The 20,723-nt window shown below is 40.1% G+C and overlaps 1 protein-coding gene across 6 annotated transcripts in view; it reads right to left on the minus strand.

Moving 5' to 3' along the window:
- The window catches only part of ARHGEF28 (Rho guanine nucleotide exchange factor 28), a 131,261-nt gene that overhangs the window by 40,599 nt on the left and 69,939 nt on the right, over positions 1 to 20,723 (minus strand). For 3 of the 6 annotated variants that reach the window (XM_048930809.1, XM_048930806.1, XM_048930810.1), the window contains 13 exons: positions 15,781 to 15,911; positions 13,630 to 13,931; positions 10,651 to 10,834; positions 9,264 to 9,375; positions 7,672 to 7,752; positions 6,678 to 6,717; positions 5,972 to 6,095; positions 4,543 to 4,675; positions 4,117 to 4,172; positions 2,113 to 2,164; positions 1,377 to 1,524; positions 1,155 to 1,276; positions 392 to 532 (listed from right to left, as the gene is read on the minus strand). In XM_048930809.1, coding sequence (XP_048786766.1) covers positions 392 to 532; positions 1,155 to 1,276; positions 1,377 to 1,524; positions 2,113 to 2,164; positions 4,117 to 4,172; positions 4,543 to 4,675; positions 5,972 to 6,095; positions 6,678 to 6,717; positions 7,672 to 7,752; positions 9,264 to 9,375; positions 10,651 to 10,834; positions 13,630 to 13,931; positions 15,781 to 15,911 — 1,626 coding nt within the window. The remainder of the gene's footprint in view (positions 1 to 391; positions 533 to 1,154; positions 1,277 to 1,376; positions 1,525 to 2,112; positions 2,165 to 4,116; positions 4,173 to 4,542; positions 4,676 to 5,971; positions 6,096 to 6,677; positions 6,718 to 7,671; positions 7,753 to 9,263; positions 9,376 to 10,650; positions 10,835 to 13,629; positions 13,932 to 15,780; positions 15,912 to 20,723) is intronic. The other 3 variants (XM_048930808.1, XM_048930811.1, XM_048930807.1) reach the window with 2 other exon arrangements.

The raw sequence follows: 20,723 nt of genomic DNA on the forward strand, positions 1-20,723 counted from the left end.
GTATAAAAGAAAATAGCATATTAATCATTTTAAACATTATACAGTCATTATCACTTTTTCTGTATTAGCCTAAAACCTATTAGATTATATCAGTCAGAAGTCTCAATTTATCTAGCTCTAGTGCAGCTCTCATAACTGTCCTGCACTGAGTGTACTGGGGTAGCCACTGCTTAAACTGGAGATGGGATGAGTTCCAGGGCAGGGTAGAAGTGTCTTAGGTAGTCGGCGTGTTCCAACTCTTCCTCAACCCTAGGAAACACTGTAATTTGTGGCAAAAAATGTTTTGCTCTCATTCTACCAGATATAAACTCATTCCACCAGATATAAAATAGGCCTGGTTCCCTCTATTTTTTACAATAAATTGTTTTATATGAAGCTTTGATATACTGACCAAAAATGACATCCTGCCTCTTTGCAACATCCTTTTCTTGCTTGTTACAGAACATTGGATCCACAACGAGACTCCATGATTCAGCCTCAAATTCCTGTGCATCTGAACTGATGTCAGTCCACTGAGACGAATCCACCTCAACTGTGGTAAAATACACATCTCATAAATAACAGCCAGAAAAACATTAAGGGACATTTATTTGACTGTCTATTGATTAAGTAAGGGGGACACATCATAGGGATGAACTTCAAACAACTTCTGCAAATGCTGACAGTGCTATTACAGAGGAAAAGCTTGCCAGATGTCAACAGCATTACCAAAGTGTTGAAATGCTAATGTGACAGCGAGGGACGAGAACAAACAAAAAAAATATTAGATTAAATCCGTTTATCCTTCTTTGCTTGGAGAAATGATGTAGGTTAATGGTTTGCAGTGTGCACTGCTAATGGAAATGACCTGGTGAGTGCAGAAATAAAGTATATTGCTTCTAAAAGGATGCCAAATATCTTTTCCCTACGATTTTCCAGTGGCAATACCATGCAAAAATATTCTAAAAGTTATTGAAGAGTTACTTTAATTGTACTTTTACTGTACCAAAAAAGTTATATTTTAAGACTGTTGTATCTGATTGTATCACTTCAATGAAGGCCCAGTTGTAACCAGTAAAAAAGATGTTTTACTTCTACTAGATGAAGTAGTTTCCTACATCAACTTACAAATTTCGCACTTTGCAATACAGGTTAAAAAAGGCAACACTTCTCACCTTCCATCACAAAAGAATCCATTGAAGAATATGTCCCTAATGCCTGTAACATCTCTTCAGATCTTGACTTGGTCCTCCATGTGCTAGCCTCGGAGTCCTGCTCAGGAAATGGCATAGATCTTCTATGGCACAAAGGAAAGAAAAAAAAAGACATTTATTTAATTGTTGCATTTTCCTAGAAATACTCAATAATGTATTTAGCATTTGGTAGCTGTCCTCTACCTTTCAAAACTGGCACCAGGGACACTTTTGGACAAGGAATGGGACTGCTGCAAGGCTTCCCTCCTCCCAGCAGATAGTCCAATAGGTACAGAGGAAGAAGGATGCACTGACAAAATCCCAGGCTGTGAGATGTCTCCAAATGACAAATCTGTGAAGCAAAGCATAAAGCAACATTTTGACAATGTACAGTATGTCATCAATAGCTTTACACTGTAAAATGTTAATCAATTTTCATATACACCTATGCCTGATAGCACAACTGTCCCTCCCCAACAGTAAAATCCATGATGCTTTACCACAGAATATAAACACAAGATCCTCAAGAAAGTGGAATAGCTCTGATGTGGATATGGAAGAAAACAACCCTCAGCTATAAATACTCTCACATCACAGTCTGAACCCAGGGACATCTCAGTACATATACATATGGTGAATATCATACTCAAAAGCACAAGACAGAAAAAAACGTCTACATTTGATTTCCAGTCTCACTGAAAACAAAATTTAGTAAAATTCACCCCCCTTTAAGTAGGTGAGAAGATAACTGAATTTCTTCATGAAATCCTGCTTATCTGTATCAGATATGAGAAGCACAACTATTTTTCCTGATGATATTGAAAACGAAATACAACCACAACGAAGGAATGTTTGTGTTGTCATTCCCCTTACTTCATAAAAGAGACTTAACTTATTCACACCATATTCACACACACTCTCTAATCTACTAAATACTTACTTCCTGTGCCAACTTGAGGTTTGTTTTTGCTATGGTACCTCTCCTGGGATTTCTGAAAAAGAATGATTTTATGAAACTACAATGAAATCACCTCTGACAACACACTCAACAGTCAAGTTAGTAATTCACTTCCATGCACTATCATATAAAAGAGCCTCATGAAAAAGACCCTAAACTATGGTCCTAATTTCAACCAGTGTCAAATAAACCTAAGACAAAGTACAACATTATTCGTACTGCAACACAAAATTGCATCTGTCTATTCTGAACAAAGTCACTGAGCTTTCCGAATTTCTGTATCAGTACTGCCACAAAGACTCCAAGAAAAGAAAATAATCTCCAGGGCCTTATATTCAAACATTCTTGAAGGATTTGTGGCAACACACTGCCTGATGGAGCTTCAGAATCAGAGGCAGAACCGATTCCCCTTCCAAGCTGTACTTTCCAAAACCTGTAGTGAAAGCTTGCCATAGTTAGACATGTATTTTCCCCGAGATGGGTCAGTAAATATTTTCTGTAACTCATTCTCATTGAGATGAGTCAGAAAGTGGCCCTTGTCTCCTCTTGAGAAATAGCTTACCAGTTCCAGTACTTAAACTGCCAATTCAGCTGTCTTAGTGTCCTCTACTCAGCCAGATATTTGTGCTAGGCTATAACATGACTAAAAGACATATAACTAAAATAAATATAACCAAAATAAATAAAAATGCACGGTTTTTTTGAGGGGCCCAAAACTGAAAACAGTACTCGAGATGCAGCATCACCAGCGCTGAGTACAGAGGAATGAGCACTTCTCTGCTCCTGACAGCTATATTATTTCTTATACAAGCCAGGATGCCATTGGCCTTCTTGGCCACCTGGGCACACTGCTAGCTCACGGTTAGCTGAGTGTCAACCAACACCCCCAGGTCCACTCAGTCTTCCATCCACTCTGCCCCAAGCCTGTAGGATTACCTGGGGTTGTTGTGGCCAAAGTGCACTTCAATGGCCTGGCACTTGCTCCTGTTGAACATCATACCATTGGCCTCAGCCCAAAAATGTAAACTGCCCATATCCCTCTGCAAGGCCTTCCTACCTCCAGGCAGACTGACACTTTCTCCCAACTTGGTATCACGTGCAAACTTCCTAGAGGATGAGTACATCCTTCAGGATGTACTCAACGCCGCCACCCAGGTCATTAATAAAGATACTGAACAAGATAGACCCCAGTATTAGACCCTGGGGAACACCACTTACGACTAGTCACCACTTGGATTTAACTCCATTTACCACCACTCTCTGGATCTGACTCACAAGCTGGTTCTTTACCCAGCAAAGATTGTACCTGTCCAAGCCACAGGCTGACAGCTTCTCCAGGAGAATACTGTGGGAGACAGTGTCAAAGGCTCTGCTGAAGCCTGCATTAACAGCTTCTTTCTCACCCACCAGGTGGATTAATCATAGAAGGAGATCTGGTTGGTCAAGCAGGACCTGCCTTTTATGCTGGCTGGGCCTCATCTCTCAGCTGTCCCACACATGCCATGCAATCTCACTCAAGATGATCTCTTCCATAACCTTCCCTGGCACCAAGGTCAGGCTGACAGACCTACAGCACCCCTGATCCTCCTTACAACCCTTCTTGTAGTTGAGAATCAAACTGGCAAGCCTCCAATCTCTGGAACCAGGAATACTGATACATGATGGAAAGCAACTTGGCAATCATCCCCACTAGCTTCCTCAGCTGAGCCTTTAAGTACCCTCAAGGCGCACCATTACTCATCTTGTCCTCGTAATTTTTCAAAAATACAAGTAACTCTTCATACTCATTCCTTACCCTCTTCCAGAAATTCGTGTTCAAGCACACTGCTTGATGATGCTCACACAAAATTTTTCCATACCCTTGTAATGCCTTGCATATAGACACTTGGTCTGGGGAAATTTCCTATACATTTTTTTCCCTTCACCATTTTTTCTAGAACCTGCAGAAAGCAAATCTACTAAGAATAGCGTGGTAGAGGAAGTTACCTTAGTGCACACAGGGACACAGTCCTTACAGTTCTTATGCACAATCACACTGCAATCTGAAAGAGAAGTAGATTTCAAAGCTTGATGCAGAACAGAGGTCTCAGACTGCAGATGATGTTAACTCCGCAGTTTCACTACGCTTCCTCCTTCAGGCCCCTTTACTAAAATAGCCTGGATGTTGCTCCAAGCTACTGCCCCTGGCTGGGAAGGAGCCTGTTGTACTGGGCTAGAAGATGCCCACTGTCCCTTCTGAAGCTGCCACCTGCTTTACCTCCCCACCCTCCCCTGCCCAACTCAGCCCATTACATAAAATAGGTACTTCCAAATCCAGGCAAGGCTTATTTTAAAACAGAATGCTGAACCTAGGATCTCCAAGCATGTTTCAGAGCACTGCAAATTCATACATGAAAACCATTAACTACTTACAAGAGCACTGCAATGATTCTTTTCCTAGGAGGGCCTTTTCACAGGCCATACATGGCATAACTCCAGAGAAGGTTCCATTTATAAAATTATGTCTGTTCAGCTTCTCTTTGTCTTTGGTATCTTTACTTTTTGTCTTCATCCCCAATAGCACAAGCAGGAAAAAAGGGGGAGGGGGACAGGAAAAAGAGGGGGAGTATTAGGAAAGAAAATAAAGTGATTCAACCTTAAAAACACAACAGGGTTCTCTTTTTAAGAGCAAAACATTTTGAAACATTTATTTCCTGTACTGAAAGACCTAAAACAGTATACTATATTATTATATCTAACATCATTAATGGCATTGCTTACACTGACAGTTAGGCCAGCAAACTTTAGCAAGGAAGACTGGCAGTTATAAGCCTGCAAAAACAAAAGAGCCAGAAAACAAAATTTATGAAGTCTTACTGACTGGCCACACACAACCAAACAAGTGTCAATGTTTGCATCTCCTTGTGAAATCCATGCAAACTCATGCATATGCACTAAAAGCTATAAAATAAACTATTAATTAACAACATTAATGAATTTAATAATTTTTGCCTATTTTTACAGCACTTCTGTTGGTGTGAGTACACATTCCTCTGAGCATTTTTGGCATCATTATTTAGGAGACCACACAGACACACTCTTATGCATGGCTGCTGGACTGGACACGCATATGCACAGCCAGCTCTGCCATGTTCAAAGGGATCACTGCAGCACCAGTTTGCCATCTTCACATCCACATATTTCATAATATCCTGGGACACAGGAGAATGCAACAGGCCAAATCCACCTCTAAAGCTGCTGATGCCATTCATTAATCTACATTTCAGGTACCTCAAAATTAACCCACAAATGTTTTAATCTACATTTCACAGTAGATGTGTCTGGCTGTGAAGGCCTTGTATCTTTAATGTTAACTCTTTAATGTTAAGCAATACTTATTCATTCAAGAAGCCTTGTTAACATCAAATTAAGAAAATGTAACTGATTAAGTGCCAACGTAGAAGTTACAGAACTGAGCACTTGCAGGAGCAATTGGAAGAACAAGACCATAACTTTTATTTAATAGGTAAAATTATTTGTTAAAAGCAATTCAGATATTTCTACTTCAAGAAGGAGTCAAATCAGATTATTCATGATATGAAAAAATGGCAAACGGTAACCTTTGATGTAATTTGGCTAAAGCTACTGTTTAAAAGAAAAGCTGTTCTTCTAGTATGAATGCCCTTTCAGGACATTCTGCATGTATTTTAGAATTAAAAGATAAAGATTGAAGTTCTCCTTATTTTGTGCTTTTGTAATAAACAATGATCTATCTTTATGTAAAAATTTAGATTCTCATCTACAAATCACACAATCATAGCATCATAAGTAATAAATAGTACATACATAAATCTCAAATTACCTTGTACTTATTCCGTGTGCTAGTCATTCTATTCATCAGAAAGCTGAAAGTTCGACTCACTTTGTATTTTTCAGACTCTGTTTTTGAAGGTACAATATACTTATCCCATTCTTCCTCCTGAATCCTAGAACACAGACCAGCAAAAACAACTTATCCCAATGGAAAAAAAGCAAAATCTGGATGGTGGTTGCCTAACATTTACAACTACAGTGTTCAATTCTGTTTTTTTTTTATTTTCGTTGTTAAGAAGATTATAAATGCTTTTTATAAAAATAAATACTACTAAAGTACAGGAGGGGCTTTGGGCAAACTGACTAGGGAGGCAACGCTTCCCATGGCAGGAGGGTTAAAAGCAGATGGTCTCTAAGGTCCCTTCCAACCCAAGCCATTCCATGACTGCACGTTAGACCACGTAGTGCACAGACTGTGCGATGTGTTACTTGTCATGCCTATCAGTAAACACTTCCTTGCTTTCCTTGAAGTAATTTGGCTGCCTCCTCAGATTGTTCCCACTGAGCAAATTCTGTGGCACTGTGGGACATGCACATCACAGTGAGCCCAGAAACAAGGAGCCAGGGGCTGAGCTCTGTGCAGAACGTAGGCCTGTGCGTGCAGATGGCCTGGCAGGTGCCTGCTTCACTCATCAGGTGTGCACCTATATAGAGTGTTACTGGAGCTGGGACACACATGTACAACAAGCCCCTACCTTTTCTCTCGGGAGTGCTCGGGCAAGCTGTACGCTCGTTCTGCAAGACACAAGCAGTTAACCAACACTCATGTGAGGAACTCATCATGCTCAGGGGAAACACTCAACCTTCATCAGACCATAAGCTTGTCATTAACCAATTGCAACATCACTTGAAAATTAGGGAAGCAAAAAAATAAATACGTTAGAGGCAGCTTTTCCTACACCATGTCCTACTGAGCCGTGGTTAGCAGACAGAACTTGTCAGAACTGAAATGGACACCTGCAAATGCCAGTTTCTACAAACAGTCTGTTCTTAAGAACTAGAAAATTTATTTTGTTTTACTTGACAAGTCAGACTTGAACCATTTGTACTGCCATTTGTTTTTTAACTAATCTGTCATAATATATCTTAATTATATTCTTCTAACATTCACAAATGCAGCTTTATCTAGAGCCATTTTTTAAAATCCCCTTTTATACAGAAGAATATTACTAGCCTATGTTCTGCAAAAACTGGGTGATATATTACAAGTTTACATCCTGGAAAGACTGACGAGATCTCATGAAGACACTTTTCAACAAAATGTCTAAAAAGCAATAAGTAGGTAATAGATGGAGATAGATCAGTATTCTGGGTTGCTTTGAAAAATTAGAGCCCCCTCTACTATTTCCATTCTGGAAGTCATTTACTTTTGCAGAGACTGCTTGGAAGTATTACAAAGGTACTGCCAAATCTAACTTGAAGCGTTAGACTGCACCATGTTTAAAGTTAGACACAAACGTGAACGCACTGCACAAAGTCAGTTTGTCTTCAGGCAGACATACACTTCATGTTAGTTAGAGCTGGAACACTTATCAAAGAAGCCATGAGACCAGGATAGCATTTCACTAAGCTGCCAAACAAAACCTGTGCAACAGGATGCTTTCTGAAAACACTAAGGCCACATGCCTGAGGGAGATGAAGACAGACTCATGCATAACAGCGCCACAGGGTTGTCATCTTGGTACTTACTACAGGGGTGGAGCAGGGACACTGACTTAGAGAGTGAGAGAGCCTGAAGGAGGGACCGGCCACTGTTCATGGGAACACCATCTACAGAGCAGGGACAAATCCTTTACTGTTACAGCCTGCTGATATCTTCTCAAATAAAAGCAAGTAGTTGTTCTCAAGCTCAGTGTATTGAAAAGTTTCCATCAAAAACAGACGGTTTCCCACGGCTTCCCACTTTTTCCTTGTACTCATTTTGAGAAAGACCAGCCTTCTGCCACTGTGCTTTGGTGTTTACCTCACTACAGTGCAGGGTTTTTCTGTGCTTTCCCAGCTGAGCCCTAAGCGAGATGCCCCCAGCACTGGCAGCTGGGCAGAGGGATGGGGCAGGTTTCTAGAAAGCAGATGCCTGAAGGAATCCAGACACAGCTCTGCTACAGCCTGCAGAGGTCAGGGAGAGTTTTAGGCATTTGTGTCCCTCACTGCCAGCAGCTGGTGTTGCAGCACATGCCTGTTGTGCTGCACAGAGGACTGTTTCAAAAGCACGGCAAGGAGGTTTACACAATACAGGGGAATGCCCAGCACAGATTGACTTAGGGGGAAAAGAGAAAAGAATGAAAGGGACACGAACTCAAGCCTGAATCAGGTTGGAGCAGGTAACGATGTCAGAATGAAATTTAATGGTCTATGACACCAAGAGTCCCTTTGGGAAGGAGGTCAAAAGAACTTGGTTTTAAGTCCAAGCACACATGTTGCAGAGTTTTGCTTATCAGTCATCTCATATTTCCATGACAGATTCTCCTTGTTTACTTCTTTGCTTTTACAGAGACTTCTCACTAACCTGCTGGATACAAACGATTGCAAACACATAGGTGAAGTGGCAAAATACAATGCAGCTACATGCTGCAGTAGATAATCCTCCTCACAAGACAATCTGAAGTTTTGAAGTTTTACTATGTATCTTAAAATAAAACATGTTAGAAACAATACAGAAGAAATTTCAGTAAAAGAAATTCATTTTCTACAACATAGGAAGTGAAGTGATCGGAAGTGGACTGAGTCCACAGCACGTCCACCACTTTTAGATATTCTTCAGGGTCTAAGCGAAGCTGGGATCACCCATTCCCCCAAGGAATTTCTGCCCGTCCTTAGCATCCTTGCAGTTTCCACAGGGCACACAGCAGGTTAGGCTAAGGCTCTTTGGAAAAGAAGATTATTACTCTCGTCTGCATTACTTTTTATGACTAAGCACTCTCATTGTCACAAATCTTATGTCCTCCCAAGGATTAGCTTCTATGGGTGGTGTGATGAAGCAGGACATGGCAGAAGAGCAATGGAATATGGTAGGGGTACCTAAGGGCAACTAACCCACTCTTCCGCAGGCACCGGTGGATGGTTGGACTGGATGATCTTGAAGGTCTTTTCCAACCTTGGTGATTCTTGTGATTCTGTGATTCTGTTATTCTGTGACTCTGTGATCTGCACTTTCACAGACTCTGGGCATGCAACTACCAGAAGGAGGGCAGGCCTCAGTAAAGAGGTCAGCACTGGGTTGAAGCACGTAAACATGAGATGGGGCTGCACATATTCAAACACAGAGTAGAGCTGGCACTGACCTTCACCTGAATCACCAACTGTGAAGTCCTGAGGAATGCGAGGTCTTCCCAATGAATCTTTGGGGGAGGAACAGGAATACGAGCGTGACCGAATTCCAGAGGGTGAGCATTCCTGCAAGAAATTGCAGCAGGTAAGAACCTGTATTGATTTGAAATTCTTCACCAGTAGAACCAAAATAAACACAAATAGAAGTGGCAGAATTTCTGGAAGAGACAGCTGATTTCATACATAACTTGCTTTTAGTAAAGCTTTAAATTTAAGTACGATTACCGAGTACTTCACTTGAATTCTTACACAGCCTGTCGTAATTTTGTCATGAAAAATTTTAGCATATTTCATGAAATAATTTTTGCTTTTAGGTCAGACTAAGAAAAAGCTTACATTTTCCTCCAATTTCATGGCAAGAAGCATTCAGCTAATTTTGTGCACCATTATATCTGATGACAAAGTTATGTCCTCTTACTATGGAGGTCATTAATTCTTTGTGTTTTAATACTACAAGAACATTTCAAACAGGCTAACACCTTATCAGGGCAATTAGTGATAAGAAAACAGTTATCTTCTCTCTCTCTCTTCCTGCTGCTTTTTTTTGGACTGTACTTGAAAATACATTCTGATTCCTAATTATGTCAGTGATATAGCTTGAAAGGAATTTGCCATGATTTTTCAATACATCATTTAAATTTCAAGAGGCTACTCCTAAACTGCTTACTGCCTTTGAAAGTAGCCCTAACAAAATCAACTGTTTGAGCAGGACTTTTTTCTTCCTTAATGTAATTATTTGCTGAAGTTCAGATAAAACTAAACTTTGGTAAGATGCTTGTCTAATAAAATATAAAAAATCCCTCTGAATATAAAATAACAGTGCATGCATGCCTGAAGTTCCCAGAAATGGCATCAGGGTCTAAAGAAAACAAAGCAGCCAGAATATTTTGGAAATTATAATCGGGAGGAGAGATTTGCACTGTTCATTGTACAAAACTCAACTGATTCTCCTGGCGTCTGGCAACTGCTTTAAAACAAGCAGCAGCAGATCGGCTTTATCCTGTTGCCTTTCCACATTACTGCAGCTGGTTAAATATTTTCTAACTGTTTTTATTAGAAAATGCTGATTCACTAAACCTGATCTATTTACTCTGAAACACTTCCAATAAATGATGTTTTTTTCCAAAGCTGAAGCAACTCTCCGGTGGTCCATTCCATGGGCTGCTGTCAAGCCTGCCAACAACCAGGAACACCCCCACCCATGCTGCTCCCTAAACAGACTAGCACCTGTGACTTTCACCTGGGAAATGATTTTTACCTTTAAGATGCAGACACTTCCTCATATATTTTCAGTGACTGACATAACAGGAAGACAACCCAAACCAAAACAGCATTGAATACCTTGGGCTGTGGACTGATAGATAAGCGTAGTGATTCTGTCCGGCTGATGCTCGTCTCACAAGGGTCTAACCCATCTCTGCTACAAGCCTTCACCTCCGGATGTTCAAGAAGAGGGTAGGGTATATTGGATCTGTCCGAAACACTTTCACTTCTGCTGTTTACTTCAAGGTCATCAAGACTTGAACTGAAGCAGACAACACAGTATTTAATTAATATATGCTCTAGGAATCAGTCTCAGTGCAACATGCAATACCTCCGTATGCCCTACTAATAAGTGACAACCCAAGCTACCACCACAGTGTCAAGTCATGCTCTGAGTGCCCTCTCACGTTTCCAGTCACCTGGTCATGAATCACAGTTTTTCATCCATCAGGATGCCCAGGTCCTTCTCTGCAAGGCTGCTCTCAAGGACTGCTCCTTCCAGTCTGTATAATGCCTTGGATTCCTCCGGCCCAAGTGCAAAACCTGGCACTTTGTTATGTTGAACCTCATTAGGTTCACCTGGGCCCATCTTTCAAGCCTGCCTTTCAGTCCCTTTGAATGGCATCCTTTCCTTCCATTGTGTCAAGCGCACCACTCAGCTTGGTGTCATCAGCAAACTTGCTGAGGGTGCACTCGATTCCATCATCAATGTCATTGATAAAGATGTTAAAGAGCACTGGTCCCAAGACAGACTTCTGGGGGACATGGTACTCCGTCACCCTGCACAGGACTCACCTGTCCTGACCCTGTAGATCTGCAGTGCAGATGTTTACATTGCTGACCCCCTGTAGGACCCCATCACAGTCAGCCACCTCTGGGATAATGTTCAGACCCATGGCAGGCATCACTCTTAAAGGCGAGTGTTTTGTTTCACACAAGTACCCACCTCTCTACATACACAACACAGAGAACTCAGACAACTAATTCATATTCAATAGAAAGATAAGTACACACACATGGCTTTTCTCGTTATATGTGCATGCATGTGTGTTTATTTAAAATATATGATGTGGCAATTCACAGGAGTCTTCTACAGCTGTGAACAGATGGAGGATGGAAGAGGAAGTTAAAATGTATGAAGGAGAATATGAAATAGTTTATGAGGTTAATTTCAAGACCTATACTTTTAAAAACATAAAAACACATAGATATATACAGGTGATGAGACATTGAAACAGACTGCCCAGAGAAGCTGGGGATGCTCCATCCCTGCATGTGTTCAAGGCCAGGTAAATGGGACTTCGATCAACCTGAGCTAATGGGCAATGTCAGCTGTCCATGGCAGCTAAAAAAGATTATCTTTAAGGTTCCTTCTAACACCAACCATTCTGTGATTTTATAAATGGACTGAAAAAATCCCTAGCATCAGGGATCAACACATCAGATATCTAGAGATTTACTGAGTGGCAGAGGTTCTGGTAGAGAACAGGACCATAACGCTTTCCAGCAGCATCAGACTGTGACAAATCCTATGAGTCTCAGTGAATGTGTACGTGAGTTCATGGTCTGTATGAATTAAATGACTGGTTGACTCCCTGCAATAACATTCCAGCCTTGCAACATGAAACTTTAAATAATGTGCAGTATTTGTAAATAGCCAGAGTTTCTACCAGGAATATTAGCACAATTCCTTCCCACACCACTACAATTCACTTTGTTAAAGACAAATCTACTAATACAATTTCTGACATAAAAAGATGTTTGAAAGATCTGCTAGCCTGCCGCATTACCTCAGACACCTCGAGGAAGTAGACACTGAAAATAGATACTAATATTCTCATTTTATGTGTAAAACTTGTAACACTTACAGTTGATTTATAAAGGTAAATCAAATCTCTCTGAAAACTCAAGTAAGCTCATAAAGCTTATATAGACCTTAAAAAGTTGAAAATATTTTAAAAGTACAGAATAAAAGTGTTTATTTCAGAGAGGCAGAAGGTCATTTATAGTATTCTACGCGTTACCACCATAGCTAGTTAAAAGAAAAGAGCTGGTGGGAAAGAAGCACTTTTAGCCTAATATGTGTTGTGTTATCTGTGGAAAAACATTCCTCCTGGTAGGACTTTACAGTTACTTAAGGAAAGCAAAGTTTTGATATAGGAAATGCTTTTGATTACTTTAATCAACAATGATGAACAGACATTACTGCTTCCTTTACAAGTGCTTTTATGTAAATGTAGTGCTCTAATTCCAGTTAGCCCTAACGCTCCTGGACAATAGGAGACAGTTCCCAATTTCTTCTGTGCAAGAAGAAACGGATTTCAGGTCTCTTCTATTCAGAAGAAGCCATAAAGCTTGTTTACTGTTGTTGTCGTTTTCTTTCCCCCCTCTCTTTTTCTTTTCCCTAGGGAATTAACTACTTGTTAACAACAAAAATAACAATTTCTCCTTCAAGACCCTCTTTGCCTTCCTAAAGACATTTAGTTCCTACCATAATCAAAAGCCATCTAAGGGAGTGCCCTCAGAAATCTGCCTCAGAGTTTTATACCAGCAGAAGAGCATAAAAAAAGTCTGAGCCTGCTGGAGACAGGAGCTGTACTGTGTATTCTATCTTCTGAGAAAAAAAAAGTATATGCGATCAGTGCTAAGAAAGAAAATATATCCACAGAATTAGACAGATTTTGAAACATTTCCTTAACAGTAAATATAAATGCAGAAAAGTGGGGGTGAAATTGCAATTTCTGGCAAAAATGGCACAATGGAAGTTCTTACAGTAAAGAGCTGATTTTTGTTTTTTGAAGAATACATGCATAGAAAAAAAAAGATTAAAAAAGAAAGTACACATTTGCATTAAAATTAATTTACTTAAGCGTTCCTTTTTTTAAAAAAAAGAACTGTAGCTACCATACAGATCATTAAGTCAAATATCTGTGGTTGAAAACAGTAATTTTACTTTGATAAAAATATTTATTATCTCAGATTCTGCTTCACCCTTTGAAACAAAAGGTTATCAGAAATAACTCTAACTCTGGCTGTAATATCAGGTCAGTTTCATACCTTTTCTTTTTCATAACAGCATGAAGTTGGCTCTGCTCCTTAATAAACTCATTTGTCTTGAATGGAAGGTAAGAATCTGCTTCATGCAGATCAGAAGGTGAAACAGTAGGTCTTAAGCCTGCATTTCCTTCATTTTTCACTGACATCCGATTTCCTTCATTTGGATCACATCTACACTGGTCATTCTCCTCAAGGGAATGAGATGAAGAGCTCTTTGCTACTGCAGCTGAGCTGGTGGGATTCAGACACATTTCACTGCTAATGCTATCTCCATGAATGTAGTTCATTTTTAAATCTTCAGCCTGCAGAGAAAAAGCAAATGCTGGTAAAACACAGTAACAAGATGCATCATCAAAGAGCAAGGAACATATTATTTGAACATTACTCATGATTATATGATTTGCCTTTTTATCTATTACTTTTCACAGCATGTGAACTGAAAACAAGTTATATGGCTTAAGAATTATTAGACCTTGCATTACCTTTTCCATAATAGCAGCAGTAACAAATTAATATTTGCAAGTCTAATTGAATTCTCTCTCATATCTGTGACTTGGTTAAATATATCAAACCAAATGTATAGTTTGTATTTAAAAAAAAGTCTTCAGGTCAAGCAAAAAATATTTATAACACATTAGTATGGGGAAGATTGTGTGATTTAATTGGAAAACTCAGCCTACACATTACGGCTTTTTTTTTTTTTTTTTCTCAGCACTGGCCCTCCAAGCTTTGTGATAAATGTTACAACCTGGAGCAGAGGTTGTCCATGGAACGAAGGGAAAGTAATCTTTCTTTTTTGTCATTAGCAGTTGCAAGCATGAAGCATCCTTCTGCTTGCACAAAAACTAAGGAATGCACTTAGGAATCATGTTTACTCAGGTACAAGGATTGGGATTTAAACTCTGGTTAGAAATTACTAACTTTTTATTAAATATAGGTAGAAATCTCCTATCAACTCTATGGAATCAGCGTCAGTCTTTTAGACACTACTACTGTCTAGTCAGATGCTGAATAATAATGATTTGTCACACAGCCAGTGAAAATGACCTTCAAAAAGCACCTGGATACGCAAGCAAAAAGAAAGGAGTGAAGGAAGCCCTGGATTTTCAGACTGCTGCCTTCCTCCTCTCCAGCTCCACTTCAGACGTGTTTTCATCCTGATCATAACTATGTTTCTCATCATAAAATACAGAAAGAACTGCTGACATTTTTACAGCAGTCCATATTTCTATTCAGGTATTTCTGTGGTGCTGCACAAATGAGATGTGTGAAAGTAAATTTCTTCTCCTGGGGTTCATGCAGCTGCTCCTCCCTTCAAAGTTATTCCCTTTGGGCACTGTTCCCACTTCACAGCAGAGGGATTCCCTATGGCAGCTGCAGACAAGAGCAGCAGCTCTAGATGAGCAGCACTCAAAGGGAGTATCACTCCAAACAACAATTTAATGAGGTTGAATATGGCTATGCATTGAGCTGACAGAGGGCAATAAACCAAGCTGAAAGTCTCAAAGCAATACAGTCAGATAATATTTGCACTTCTGCTGCTCTCTCCTTACAGCAGGATATTGCTAAAACTAGGGGTCGTGCATATGCATGAACAGACCTTGCTGTCTGCTCATTGCTAGGTCATTATTTTGTGAATCTCTCAGTAATGCTAAGTGTATTTTGAATATGAAACTTCTATCTCAGCTGTAACAAAGACCTGGGCCTGCAGTGTATGCAGTATTTCTGTGTCTCAGGCAGATAAAGCTTTCTCCTAATATTTCAACCTTATCATTTCTTATTCCTACATTCAAGATTTTAACCAGAGAGAGTCCACAGAACATAACAAACAAATACATCAGTTCAACCATCATGAAAGCCACAGCTGCATGCCATCAAAATGTTGCAGCTTTTTAACTGTACACAATGACTAAGGTTGGACTAGTTCCTCTTCCCCAAGTTATGATACTTAAATGTGATCACAGAGATGGATTTCAGGTGCAATATGATGATCTACAACACAAATTGGTCTGGACACAATCTCCAGTGCTGCTGATGAATGAGAAGCACAAACCCTCGGTCAGGAGCACCAGAGGCACAATGTTCCTTATCAACCAAAGGACACTGACTTCACCTTTTCACCTTTACCTTTAATTCCAAACATAAACTTACTTGGTCTACTAGCATGCAGTTTGCATAGACTTCATCACTTCCATTCAGCATAGTAGAAAGTCTAGCTGCAGCAAAGAAAGTAGGTGGAGTTTTCAGCTTCTTAAAAACATCAAGGGTAGAATGTCTCTGTGCTGAAAAAAAAAGAAAATGTGGAAAAAGGTAATTATTTCTCAAACCATTTTCTTCTCTTATTTATATATTGTCATAAAAAATGTAAAAGTTTAACTATTAATCACAAAATCTTAAAATTTGAGAAATATCTTCATCGTTTGTTGTGGTTTAACCTGACAGGCAGATCAGCACCACTCAGTCATTTACTCACACCCCACCACCCCACTGGGATAGGAAGGAAGATCAATAAGGAGGAAAAATAAATATCAAAGGATGAGATAACAGACAGTTTAGTAGGATAAAAAAAGGAACATAATAATACTAATTGAATGTACATAACAAGTAATGCACAACACAATTGCTCAGCATCTGATACATGAAGCACAGCCAGCCTCTAAACAGAAGCTGCCCCCCCAAGCAGTTTTATTGTTGAGTGTGATGCCACAGGGTCAGCATGATCCCTGTGGTCAGTTTAGGTCAGAAGCCCAGGTTCCAACACCTCGCATCTCCTTGAGTCCCCCCAGTGCTTGTTGGCAGAGCACTGTGAGAAGCTGAAAAGGGAATCCTTGATTCCCTGCAATCACTGCTCAGCCTCAACTAAAATATCACTTTGTGATCAACATGTTCTCATTCCATATTCAAAACACAGCACCGCATAAACTACTAGGAAGAAATATAATCCAGCCAAGAAAATGACAGGCCTCTCAAAAATGTGCAGTTTCTTAATTGCTTAACATTTGGTAAATGTTCCCAGAATCCAATAGTTGGAAAAAAAAATCATAAAAGTTACCATAGAATGATTAAATGATCAATTAAAAATAAGTGTTCCTGTAACTTGGCAAGTAAAACCTTCTATTTTCCAACTAAGCTAGAACTTTGTACAGGTCTGTGGCTGCAGAATTTTAACTACAGTAAACAGAACAAGATTTATGGGTTGGAATGAGACTGGCTAACATACTAATTATCTAATTTCTGATATATTATAATGAACAGAAAACAGGTAATCTGCAGTCGAGTAATGACTTTCCTAAGGCATTCTGCTTACTGGAAGCAGTAAAATAAAATACTACTCCTAAATCAGTAATGTACATAATGATTTCTAAAACAAAAAGCAAAAAAAAAAAAAAGCAATAAAATTGTAAGAATAAAAATAAAATGGTATCAATAACACCATTGCAGAATGACAGCCACCAACCAAGATTTGATCTCTGAACATGATGCTGAAATGTTAAGACATCACTTTTAACAGCAGCAGGGGTTTGGAGTTTCCTTCAATCACCTACAATTCTGTGATTTTGTGATTAACAGACATTCAGGATTCAGTTTTCAGTAGTGTGCTCCTGACTGCAGATATTACAGAAAGCTGCATGAGCTGACTCTGTTTCATGGCTCTGAGCAGCAGCAAACCTAACTAAGTGCCACAGACACCATCAGTCTGTCCTGTGGGCACGTTTCTCTTCTGAACACTACTTCTGATTATGAAGAGCATACGCTAATCTAGCACTTGAACTGGTAGCAAAGGCCTCCTAACATTTTCTGATTCTAGAAGGAGCAAAGCTTTACAAAGGGAAATCAATACAAGTCTAATTCTGTGAAAACACACCGCTAAAAAATAATTTAAGTTTTAATAATTTAACTTTTTTTACGTTAAGATGCTGTAAGTCAAGTATTTCCCTTGGAAGTGAACTGAGATTAGCATAAGACTAAGGCGATAAAAAATAATTGTCATACTCTGTGCAATAACCAAAAATCAAAACTCAAAAAACTTAATTCCAGTTTGACTGCTATTGAAAATTATGCAGCAATTCCTTCTTAGTCTGCATCAAGTGCAATTTATTTTCTGCAAAGGTGGAAAGTAGAAGATTAGAAACTACATTTGCCAAGAACTGGTATATTTATCCCTTAAAAAAAAAAAAAAAGCTCAGACTGCTGCCAAAACCGCAATTCTGTACCATAGCTTTTCTTTAATTTTAAGATCCTATCTCATAAAGCCCAAGAACAGTAAGCTCCATATTTATAGAAAACCAGAAATTCCCATTTAAAAATGGCCTACTATGAATTATTTGGTTTCTAGTATTGGCAAGCCTTATGGGATCTGATACCATTAAAAACATCCCTATACTTCTCATTTCTCCTCTTCCCTCCTTCAGGACTTCAAACATGATTTTAGTGACTGATATTTTGAGATGTGCTAGAGTTACAAACCATTTCCTTGCATCTGCCAAGATCTCAAAGCATTATATAATGCTTATATAATGTTTATAAACAGTATAAACTATTGTTTTCTACAGCAGTTAAAATCAAATGGAAATGTGATTTGGCAAAGCAGGCAGCGCTTTCTTGTGATGAGCAAAATTTTCTGAGTGCAGGTCTTAAACTATCAACCACTAAAGAAAAGTATGCCAGGCTCTACATCCAACCTGAGCACCCACTGCTTTCTGGACAATGCTGCCTCAGTACCAGCCTCCTGGGCACAGCTAGCAAAGGCCGCAGTCAGCTTGGTGCTCAGCTGAAGAAGTGTCCCCTGAATCAACCCAGGACTAAAAATGCCACAGTGCAAACCCCAGGCAGCTCCTCTGGGGACAGCCTCCTGCTCCATGCACAGTCCTTGCTTCCAGGGTCTCTGCAGCCAGCTAATGGACCATGCTGTGACTTACACATCTTGGGCCAGAAGCAACAAAAAACCCCTACCATGTTGTACTAGTGCTTATATAGCAGTTTTTAACACCAAATTTTGCACAACTTCCTATACTAGATTAACAACCTGAGTAAGATTTTCTGCAGGAAGCTTGCTGCAAATACCATGATATATTAACCAGAATATGCTATCTTCAGTACTTCCAGTCAGTAATCTTTATGGATTATTGCTGTAGTATGACCTATACTTTTTGGGTGATGCACCAGTCAGTTCGCTGTTAAAGGTGAGATCTGCAAACAATCACTTTTGGGTTTGAAAAGTGAAATCACAGGGTTTGAAGTGAAAAGACAAAAGACAGAGGGCTACTTTGGGCTCCGTGACACAGTATGATCCCCTTGCACCTCCTTACGTGCACCTTCCTTGATTTCAAATATGCACGAAGAGCCAACTACATCACAGTCATTTTGTAACAGGAAAGGTATTTCAAAACTCTGTTGAATGCAGGGGACGGCATTATTAATTACACATTGACTCTGCTAGTAACTTATTTCTACTGGAAAGACCAGCTTCGTTTATAAATAAATGAAATTGTAGCAAAAGCCCACATCACACGCTGAATGCCTGCAACGTTGCTAACCAACTCCAGCCTACCTAAAGAGCAGGCATGAGTCACCAGTAATCTCTCAGGGACCGCTACCTATCTTCCACCAATTTAAATGGCAGCAGGTAGTAGTACCCCATTGCACTAGGTGCCATTATCAATACCCAGCAAGGTTATGAGTAAATCTGTTTTCAAAGACAATGTCTCAGAAGCCTCCCCTACCCATTCAGTATGGTTACTCTCATTGCAGATGTAAACTCCAGTAAAGTGAATGGACAGGCAGATAAGACTTTGGCATCTCTTTGAACAGCGAATGTGTCCCAAAGAGTTCTAGCTCTGAATGGCAATGGACTTCAAGGAGTTTGGTAATGGACTTCTGGGTGATTGGTGAGGAAAACATATGACACAAAAGCATTCACTCCGCCGTTGGCTACTGAAGAACCCAACAAGCACAGTGCCCTTCAAGTACTGGAAGGCTGCAATGAGATTTCCCTAGAGATTTCCTCTGAGCTAAACAAGCCCAACTCTCTCAGCCTTTTTTCATCAAAGAGGTGTTCCAACCCTCTGGCCACCTTTGTGGCCCTCCTCTGGACCTGCTCCAGAGGACCCACATGCTTCCTGTACCAGCAACCCAGGCCTGGACGCAGCACTCCAGGGGCCTCACAAGAGCCGAGTAGAGGGAGCCAATCAATTCCCTCTCCCTGCTGGCCATTCCTTTTTAATGCAGCCCAGGATACTGTTGGGTTTCTGGGCTGCAAGAGTACACTGCTGGCTCACGTCCAGCTTTTTTGTCCATCAGGACCCTCAGGTCCTTCTCAGCAGGGCTCCTCTCAATGAGTTCTTCTCCCAGTCTGTACACGTACCTGGGATTGCCTTGACCCAAGTACAAAATCTTGTACTTGGCTTGTTGTGAACCTCATTATATTTTCATGATCCCACTTTTTAAGTCTGTCCTGGTCCCTCTAGATGGCATCTCTTCCTTCCACTGTGTCTACTGCACCACTCAGCATGGTGTCATCAGCAAACTTGCTGAGAGTACACTCAATCGCACTGTCTATGTCACTGCTAAAGATGCTGAAGAGCACTGATCCTAAGGTGGACCCCTGGGGAATGCCATTTGTGATCCACCTCCACCTGGACTTAGAGCCAGTGACAACAACTACCTGGCTCATAACCCATGCAATCAATACTTAATTCACCTAATAGCCCAGCCTTCAAACCCGTATCTCTCCAATATAGATAACGATGTGGTGTGGAACCATGTTAATGGCACTGCATAAGTCCAGATAGACAACATCAGCTGCCTTTCCTTTGCCTACCCTCCATCCATCCCTCCACCATAGAAAGCCGAAGTTATTCAGCTGTCATCAGTTATTCAGCTGTACATTTGACCAGGCAAAAAAGTCATAAAAATTCATTAATTTTAGAAAACACATGATCACCACAGCAATAATTTAAAACAGGCTTTGAATTGGCATGCAAGGATGTATAGCCTTAAATGAACTGTTCTGGAAAACCACATGAACATAATACTGATTTTTCCCACAAAAATCCAAACTCAGATTTTCAGAGAGAGCACACAGCAAAGAAGAA

Source organism: Lagopus muta, chromosome Z (genome assembly GCF_023343835.1).
Source record: "Lagopus muta isolate bLagMut1 chromosome Z, bLagMut1 primary, whole genome shotgun sequence".
In the NCBI taxonomy this organism is placed as follows: Eukaryota; Metazoa; Chordata; class Aves; order Galliformes; family Phasianidae; genus Lagopus; species Lagopus muta.